The sequence below is a fragment of the Channa argus genome, chromosome 24 (genome assembly GCF_033026475.1).
Source record: "Channa argus isolate prfri chromosome 24, Channa argus male v1.0, whole genome shotgun sequence".
Taxonomy (NCBI): domain Eukaryota; kingdom Metazoa; phylum Chordata; class Actinopteri; order Anabantiformes; family Channidae; genus Channa; species Channa argus.
Window position 1 is genome coordinate 7,579,823 of NC_090220.1, and position 9,767 is coordinate 7,589,589.

A 9,767-nucleotide genomic window follows, 5' to 3' on the forward strand; every position below is an offset into this window, starting at 1 on the left:
GTGTTACTGTATGGACAGGAGTGTTGACTTCTGAAATAAGCTCAGTGTTATGGCAGAGTTAATTTTTATTATTTCCAGAGAGAAAACATCTTCAAACTACAGTACAAATTTCATTCAGATGTGTTTCACATGAATTACACAATTACACAAGTATGACTAAAGACCGATTCATTATTTTCATAAAAAAACAACAACCCTGTAACACCATTGCTTAAAAAGCTGATCAGTGGGGAGACACGTAGGCTATGAAAACATCCCTACCTGGTATTGTCCATATACAGGGAAAAAACAGTTGTCTACCCTGTTTCACTCTGATAGGAGGCATCACACAAACATTAGCTCGGGTCTTAGAGATACAAATAAAATAGAGAAAAGTACTTGTATTTTTTTTTTTTTTCCTTTACATATATCTGGGAGATTTAGTCACTAGCTAAGCTACTTTGCAAATGCAGATTTGCAGTGTAAAATATACTCACCTCATAAATCATGATGCATTATTAATCATGGACTGAAGGCCTGCAAGCAGCCTATTTTACCAGCTGTGCTGTTTTTGATCTATTTTTTCAGTTTTTTTTTGTCATAATTTACAACTTTGAAGGATTTGAACAAATCTGGACTAGGCTTATACATTCACGCTTTTCAACAGTATCAAATTCAATACTGTTATCTTACTTACTTTTTATACTTAAAGTTCATTTTATAACACATACTTAGTGCTTTAACTTAAGTAAACAAATTAATGTGGTACTTGTATTTGTAAAGGAATATTTTTCTGCGCAAGTACAGTCACTTCTACTTAAGTATGGGGTGATGGTGGATGAGGGGGGAGAGTGATCGCCCACAGGGTGGGCTGTTTGAGGCCTTACTCCTCCAAGCCATATGTCAAAGTGTTCCTGGATGAGACCCTAAACCCCTCAAAATGTCCAACCCCAGCTGTTGAGGTTGCACAAGCCAGAGCACTCCGAGCGCTGGTCCCATGCCCAGTGAATTGAGAAGTGTTGCACTGGGCCATTAGGTATAAAAACCTGTCACAAATGGTGACCCCTAAAGGAAAGAAAAAAAAATGCAATTTAGCTTGAGCAGTGAACTTTGCATACTTCTACCACAACTGGATTCATAGAGCTACTGAATATCAGTGGTGGCTAACTCCCCGGGCTGTTGCAACATCTTAGTTCATACAATTAATTTAGAAATGGCTTCCTTTCTTATTTGTGTGTGTGTAGATCACGTTTGTGGAGCATTTTTTACTCAACATAGCCCTGTCCCTTCAAACCATGAACCATGGTCACACACTGTGCTGTGGTCACACACAAAGCTTTTGGAATGCCAGCTTTTGATTCACATATACTGATACAAATTTGTTTTGCCTAAATAAAATGTTGTACCTAGAGGACATTACAGTATCTTCAGGATCTTAGCCCAGTTAGTCCTATAAAAAAAAAAGGAAAATACCTGTTTTATGACAAATGGTAGGTGGGGGACAAATGGTAGATCCCTAATGTGACCTTTTTTACTGGTTTAGTTGTGTTTTTATTTTATTTTATTCATTTATTTGTTGAAAAGCTGTTAGATTGACATTCAAAATACATATTGTGGCAATTAGTAATCATTAACTTCATCTGACCAGAAACTATCCAGCTTCCTTTGCAACACAACCATTACATACCATTAATGCAGTGTCTCGTAAACTGGATTCTCTTTGGTGGAGAGATTAGCCAAAGCTAGACGGTGTCTGGTCAAGACTATGGACAAAGAACTGACTCAATGAAATTGAATCTATGTCTTGGGTGGACACCTAGCCCCACTGGTAGGGGCCCCTTTTGACAGGGTGCAGATGGACCAACAAGCCTGGTGTAATTATAACCTCGCCCTCACCACACTGTGTACACGTGACCCTAGTGACTTATGATTCAATAGAGTAAGACCAACCGCCAATACTCCCAACAAGCACTGCAAGAAGTATACTAATTTATCTGATTTCCCATCCATATAACAATCATTCAAACATTTTCTTTTCAGGATTTTAAGACTTTACACTGGTGCAGGTCTGTAGATAAATCACCTTTTATTTACACTCATACACATACCATACATACCTTGAAAAAATCATTACAAATAACTGGTTTTATACATTTTATGTGATGTTATGACCTGTATTTTGTTCGTGCTGTACAGACAGGTGTTGAATTTAATGTTCAAGAGAAGCTTTAAATATAGTCTGCCATGAAGGTGTTATTTATAAATGCTTGCTACGTCATGGTATTTGGCTGCCAAGCACGTAATGTTTCTTTGCCAGTCTCACTCGTGCAGTCACTACTTGTAGCAGAAGTATTGAAAATGGCCAGGTTCAGTAAGTGCCATAATGTTCTCTCACCTAAAAATCAGAGTCCAGCGCTGGACATAGCTGCAGCTTGACACTGTGGTATTCTAACAGAGGTCAGTACAGTTAGCACTGACACCATTACAAGGGTCAAGCTGTGTATGTATCAAGAAAGTGCAAGGCTACAAACTATTTCTCACTTCCTCTGACATTCAGTTGTGTAAAAAGACAGACATTGTCCAAGTTTAACACTAAGATTTCACAAAGATATGTCATAATACAGTGCACACTGAATTCAAATCATTCTATGCAAAACATCACCCAAACCAAAATATAATACTACCTGTCCTTCGTTGTCAGTTCCAAGCTGTGATGGATGAATATTTCTGTCACCTTAAGGGGGGTTCAGCATCTTCTGAAGAACATCTTGTGGAAGTCCATGGTTGACATTAGCAATAGGCACATACATCGGATCACTGCCCTGTTGCATAACTGTTCTAGACTGGCATTATTTAGTTCCTCTGGGTGAAATGTCAGGAGGCACCCACTGTATCTGGTGTCCTATCTGCAGGTGGTACTACTTCCTCTTGGAGTCTAATAGTTAGCCAAACCTATTGTGAGTCTAATTTTCTTATATACCGTAAATGTAACTAAAGCATTGAGTACTTCCCAATATAAAATCCAGGTGACTACAGCTTGCTTCAGTAATATACTGATTTGATAAATCAAGTGTAGCATTAGGAAATTTGGCAAAATTATTACACGGAGTGATAGTAGAAACCTGCCCAGAGACTAATTTGGTAACCTCGCTCTTTGAGGAGGACAGACAGTGGGCAGCTGCGTAACAGTAGATGGGGTTTCAATTCAAGGGCAAGGGTACTATGACCAGACTTTGGCAGGGACAAAAGCAAAATGGAGAAAGAGACTGTCAAATTATGACATAAAAGTAAGAAAACATGCAAGGCAAGGTGTAAAGTGTATAGAACTGTGTGGCAGTTGGATATGTGCGTGTGGCACATACATGCCGTCTGTAGAGACAGAAGACTGGAAGGAGCAGGAAGGAGCAGACTGGAAGGAGCAGGTGTGAACCAGTCAACTGCCAGTCAGAGGTAGGAGGGACATCCATAAAGACAGAGCTGCTTGCTGGAATGGCCCCACCTGTCATGGAACAGTGCCCGAGATAACACTCTTGTCCACATTCCAATTGTTGAACCACTTTTATCATTTCACTTTTATTCATGTGTCATACAAGAGAAGTCATCACCATTCAGTATCCCTGAGATGTAGACAGATTTAGATTTAATCTACCTATTGTAACCTTGGGCATCTTTCAATGCCCAGTCCATATTAGATGTCTGCATTAAACACAGGGACTTCAGTAAAGAGGCCACAAGAGTCAGTGCGGGCTAACTGCCATAACAGCTATTTAATAAACACATTGAATCGTAAAATTAAAGGAAAAGAAGAAAATAGTAACACTACAGCTGGGAGACCCACCAGCCACAGGTAAGGGGCTGGGACTATCCTAAATGAGCATTAACCAAATAAGCAAACATCAAATTAAATAAGGACACCAAAACCATACAAGAACAGAACATACAAATCAAAAGTGAGTGAGTGAACTCCCAGGATACCAACTACACCGATGGCTGGAGGCCACAGCCTGGCGCAGTACTAAAAAAGAAAAAGCAAAGCTTAAAACTAAAACCACAATATACAAATCCCATCACAGTATAAAATAATAAACTGGAGTAAATGGCAGTCAGTACTTTGTCTTTCAACGAGTAGTAAAACTGCTTAGCTTGATGACTACATCCACCAGCAGACAAATCTCAACACAGTCACAGCAGCTAACGTAACACACCTGCTTCACATTTCTCTCTTATCATTTTGGTGTCTCTCTCATCAGCTGCCACAACGTTTTTGACACCACTGCTACTTGAGTCCTGGTGTTTACCTGCCATATTATTTATTGTATTTGACTCCTGGGAACAGGCTTGTTAAAGCGATGTGCCTAAAACATGTAGAAGTGAGGTAGCTTGTCTAGAAAATTCAGCAGATGTGAGACAAGCATGGGCTGGAGTAGTAGCACTGTTATCCTCTCTAACTTACATAAAGTAGCCAGCTGTTGATTACTAATTCTGCCAATAAAGTGTGAATCCAAACCTTTGGAATTATAAAAAATAAGCAAACATAAAAATATACCTAATTTTTTCTGTTTTGTTAATTAAATTTTTTCAATGCATTTTTGACTTGTGTGGTCAGTCATTTTGGAATGGAAAACAGGTTCCAAACATTTTCATTTTTGGTGCTTACATCAAAATCCCAGCTTAGAGCTGTAAAATAATATAGCCCAGCTCAACTGTAAAAATTTCCAATCAAAAACAAAAGCCCAGATGATTTTTCAAGCTGCATTGAATCCCATCTTTACTGAAACGATGCACAAAGCCTCTGCAGAACTTCAGCATTGTTAAAATAGTGTGAGACATTTGAGAAAATACAGTGAGAAGGGAGCTAATGAAGCTAAGCTCAAAGATGGCATTATCTTTCATCCTCAACGTTCCATCTGACAGTCAGTAGACAGTAATATCCAGCCAACATGTGTTCCTTCAATGTCTGATAACTGGCTTATTAGTTAGAGGTAGACTGAAGTGTGGGTGGATGAGGAAATTTCATCTGCAAATCAGTGGGTGTCAACATACTGCAGTGTCAACTGTACAGTCTAATGCTATTCAACACCAAAGCCCTTCAAAAAGGTATTTACGCCAAAGTCAGTTGGCTTCATTCTCTGGTGACCATTGGTATATGGAACAAAACAGTGGACCAACAGACCAACATTTCCATCCCTAGAGTAACAGTTTATCCTGACAATCTGCCAATGTTGAATATGGTGTGTCCATACTGTTTATAGTGCAAAACTGATAAAGTCAGCTTTAAAGGGGCCATTACTCATAACTAAGGAGGTATTAAGATACTCAGTATTCCCCTGATTCAGATAGCAGCCCAGGAAATACTAGGTACTACATTAAATGATACTTTGGACAGTGTTCCCACATGGCAGCTAACCCTTTCCAATCTTAATTCCCAAAACAAAGATCCCTAATCTCCATGGTATGCTTGGGAAACATGTATCTCAGCTTTTTTAAGTTGCTTCATGTCCCCTGACACACCCCTCACCCACCCTTGTAACCCCCCCCCCACCCGTCCCTCCGCCCCTACTGCCCCTCCCCCTTACCCCTCTCAGTTACCCCCACTGTCCAACTGGTGCTATCTATGGGCCAAAGGTGGGTGAGGGGTTTTGAGGGTACAGCTGCAGTCCTGGGTGACTGACATGTAAATGCATCCCTTTCATAAAGTGTTCATGGCAGAGGCTCTGGCCAATGAGAATGTAGCAGGCACTAAAATGGCCAGGCCAATGGGTGGGTGTCTGCTCGGTATATAAACAGGGCGCAGAGATCTCCAAGGTTGGGTGACACCTATTTTGGCTGTGGTGAACAGGATCAGATCCCAAGGACTGTTACGGTTGTTCTTGTCTGGTGTTCAGGTAAAAAAATTATTACAAACGTCATTAGTTTTGTGGATTTAAAGAAGAAACAGAAGAGGTATGGAGACATATGAAGATTTGGAAAACCAGCCAAACATTTAAAATAGCAAAAATGACTCTTTTTGGCTACTTTTCTTGCAATCGCACCTTTGTGCACAAAGTCCATGTTTGAATCAAAGGACATGACAATCCTGGGATCTTTAAAACAATGTAATGTCATACGTAATAGACGTGATTGACATATAATCTTGTTCTCTGCAAATGGTTGTTTCACTGGGACAGTTATTAATGTGGACAGGTGCACTGGTGTGAGACATGTAAGGAAGACTGTCTAAAAGACCTGAATATTCTGTAATTGACTTTAGCCAACTTTAAGATGATTTTTTTTTTTACTTTAAGCGGACAAGACAATCATTCATAAAAAAGCGATTACTGTATCAAAAATGTGGCTTATTACCAAAATAAGAGATCCCATTTGTTATGATGTAACAAATATGTAATTGCATGCATTGTTTCATTATCATCATGTGGTCAGGCCATCAAGGCAAGGTGAAACTAACTGCCAACAGCAAATATGTATAAACGCACTGTATAGGTGAACAGAAGCAAAGCGATCTTGGTGGATCATTGTGGATGAACTGCAATGAAGCATCTTCTGTTTGTCAGACATCTCTTAAGAGTTCAGCATAGTGTTAACTTTAAGTGCAGTGTGATAAAGTATTTCCATGATGAATTCATAGGTTCCCTGATTATAAAACCCCTTGAGCAATTTACGATCCATGCTACTGGGCTATAGAAATAAAATTGGATTTCATAGTGCACAGTGTTTGTAATGGCTAAACATATGTAAAACAATAGTAAATACCTCTTCCTGTGTATTTATTTGCCAATGTGTAAACTGGAGAACTGGGGATGTGTGTAGCACCAAAATTTAAATGCTACTTCACTTTACAGACAGTATAGAGTTAGATGTGCTGATGCTAAAAATATCCAGCCAACATGTGTTCCTCCACATGCTCCTCATGCTCGACATTTGAGCTGTTATAAACTTAGTGACACTTGCAGAGTCTTTGAGAGAAATTTCCCACTCAAATTGTTTCTTTTTCCTGAGCCTCAGCTAACTCATCCTGTGTTTTCCTTTTTTTTTTTAAATTTATGTTTTTGCAGCATTAAAAAGCAATCATGCCTTTCGGAAACACCCACAACAACTTCAAGCTCAACTACAAAACTGAAGAGGAGTTCCCTGACCTGTCCAAGCACAACAACCATATGGCCAAGGCCCTGACCAAGGAGATTTATTCCAAACTCAGGGATAAGCAGACACCCAGTGGCTACACCTTGGATGATATCATCCAGACTGGTGTTGACAACCCAGGTGAGGCCCAGATTAAAAAAACTTAACTTTTTTATCAGTCCCAAAATCATTTAGATACATTGAGCTACAAAATTATACAAGGCCTTAGAAAAATGAAATATGCGCCATAGCCTTGGCTAGCATACAGTGTTTTTCTGTATCTGTCCTTCTCATCTTCTGATTCCTGCTTTCCTAATTGTTCCCTGTCTTCAGGTCACCCCTTCATTATGACTGTTGGCTGTGTTGCTGGTGATGAGGAGTCCTACGAGGTCTTCAAGGATCTGCTCGACCCAGTCATCAGTGACCGTCATAATGGATACAAACCCACTGACAAGCACAGGACCGACTTGAACTTTGAGAACCTGAAGGTACGGTGTTCTAATTATCAAAAAATTGATGATAACACTGTGGTTCACAAAGAAAAGACGCTTAAAAACAGAAATCACTGCAAAAAAAAACAAACAAAAAAAACATATAGCATTTAATACACAAGAATATATGTATATATGTGTTTTTCATCAGGTAATTGAGCAACCTTATTTTGTTATTAGGGGGGTGATGACCTGGACCCCAACTATGTTCTGTCCAGCCGTGTTCGTACTGGCCGCAGCATCAAGGGATTCACCTTGCCCCCACATAACAGCCGTGGCGAGCGTAGAATTATTGAGAGGCTCTCAATTGAGGGTAAGTTATTAATAGCCTGAGCATGACCTGCAAAGGGTTAGGAGGTATGCTAGGCCATGAGAAAATGGTAAATTGTCATTTAGAGGTTAGAACTGTGAAACTGCTAGATTTCTGCAAATGGTTCCACTGCTCATAACTGTTTGTTAAGATCTGTTGAAATGTGGAATCTTAAAAATCTCTCTCTCTCTCTCTGCAGCTTTGAACAGCTTGGATGGTGAGTTCAAGGGAAAGTACTACCCTCTGAAGACCATGACTGATGCCGAGCAGGAACAGCTGATCGCTGATCACTTTTTGTTTGACAAGCCTGTCTCTCCCCTGCTGACCTGTGCCGGTATGGCCCGTGACTGGCCTGATGCCAGAGGAATCTGGTGAGTATGAGCAAGTTAGCAATTTAACTTTTTTCAGTTTTTGTATTATCGGGGGTTTTAAAACAAGACTTCACTGATTTTCAACTTTCTTCTTTTGGTTCCAGTTTCCAGTTACATGTAAAAAAAATGCAATTTCACTTCCCTTTGAGCTCCCAATATTAAAATATCTTTCTACCTCTTTCTGAATATAATCTGAACCCTCAATTCAGATTATGTCCCCTCGTTGCTCTTACTATGGAATTTGTAATCATGGTCAACCTGATTTTCCAAAGCTCCTCCAGTTTTTCAGCTAGAAGCAGAGAAATGTTTTAGACTTATGACCAGCCTAAGTTGAAAGTTGGTGGTAAAGTCGCCCTTTAAGTTGATAATTTGCATCTATCTTCATCCAGGCACAACGAAAACAAGACCTTCTTGGTCTGGGTGAACGAGGAGGATCATCTGCGTGTGATCTCCATGCAGAAAGGTGGCAACATGAGAGAGGTCTTCAAGCGTTTCTGTGTTGGCCTACAGAAGGTACACATTCATAACTGGTCCAAAAAAAACGATTTAACTGTTAATGAACAGAAGTGAGTATCAGGGTTGGATGTTCATCTGACTGCTCCTTGCTCCTTATCTGCCAGATTGAGGAGATCTTCAAGAAGCACAACCACGGCTTCATGTGGAACGAACATCTCGGCTACATCCTGACCTGCCCCTCCAACCTGGGCACCGGCCTGCGTGGTGGCGTCCACGTCAAGCTGCCCAAGCTGAGCACACACGCAAAGTTTGAGGAGATCCTCACCAGGCTGCGTCTGCAGAAGCGTGGCACAGGTATGCACATAGCCACCTGTGGATCAGCCTGGCTGCCCCATGAGGATCTAGACTTTCTAGCATTCTGAGCCATAATGTGTCCTCTGTTCCTGATCCCCTGTTCTCTTTAGGTGGTGTGGACACTGCCTCTGTGGGTGGTGTGTTTGACATCTCCAACGCTGATCGTCTGGGCTCTTCTGAGGTGGAGCAGGTCCAGCTGGTGGTTGATGGTGTCAAGCTGATGGTTGAAATGGAGAAGAAGCTGGAGAAGGGAGAGGCCATTGACAGCATGATTCCCGCCCAGAAGTAAAGAGGGACAATTATGATTTTCTCGTGACCATTCATGTGCAATCGAGCCAGCTGACGGGCATGCAGGGGAAACAGCCACTCACCTAGAGACTCTTGACTCTGCACATTTCTCTTGCCACCTTCCAGCTTTTTAACTTCACTCTCCTTCGTCCTGATTTTTTGTCACGTTCTCCTGTGTTGGTTGGTAACATCCTGGGATTGGCCTCTGCTGAGCTGGTGATGCCTAGCAGACGTGGCATCATATACTTTTTGTTATAAAAAGTAATGATTACTGAATCTGTTCACACTGTTCAATAAAAACGTGCCCCAATAAACAACTAAATTAATCTTTTTGGTTATTTTTTCTTAAGGAACTGGAAGACGAGAAGAATTCTTTTCAGATTTCTTTCAGACTTAGCA

At 40.6% G+C, this 9,767-nt stretch overlaps 1 protein-coding gene across 1 annotated transcript; it reads left to right on the forward strand.

Annotated features, from left to right (window-relative positions):
* Nucleotides 1–5,723: 5,723 nt before the first annotated feature.
* On the forward strand, nt 5,724–9,690 carry ckma (creatine kinase, muscle a). The gene is made up of 8 exons (XM_067494325.1): nt 5,724–5,864; nt 7,032–7,239; nt 7,432–7,586; nt 7,770–7,902; nt 8,099–8,270; nt 8,660–8,783; nt 8,891–9,080; nt 9,191–9,690. Exons 2-8 carry the CDS (start codon nt 7,047–7,049, stop codon nt 9,367–9,369), a joined length of 1,146 nt encoding a protein of 381 aa, XP_067350426.1. The 5' UTR covers nt 5,724–5,864; nt 7,032–7,046; the 3' UTR covers nt 9,370–9,690.
* Nucleotides 9,691–9,767: the final 77 nt, after the last annotated feature.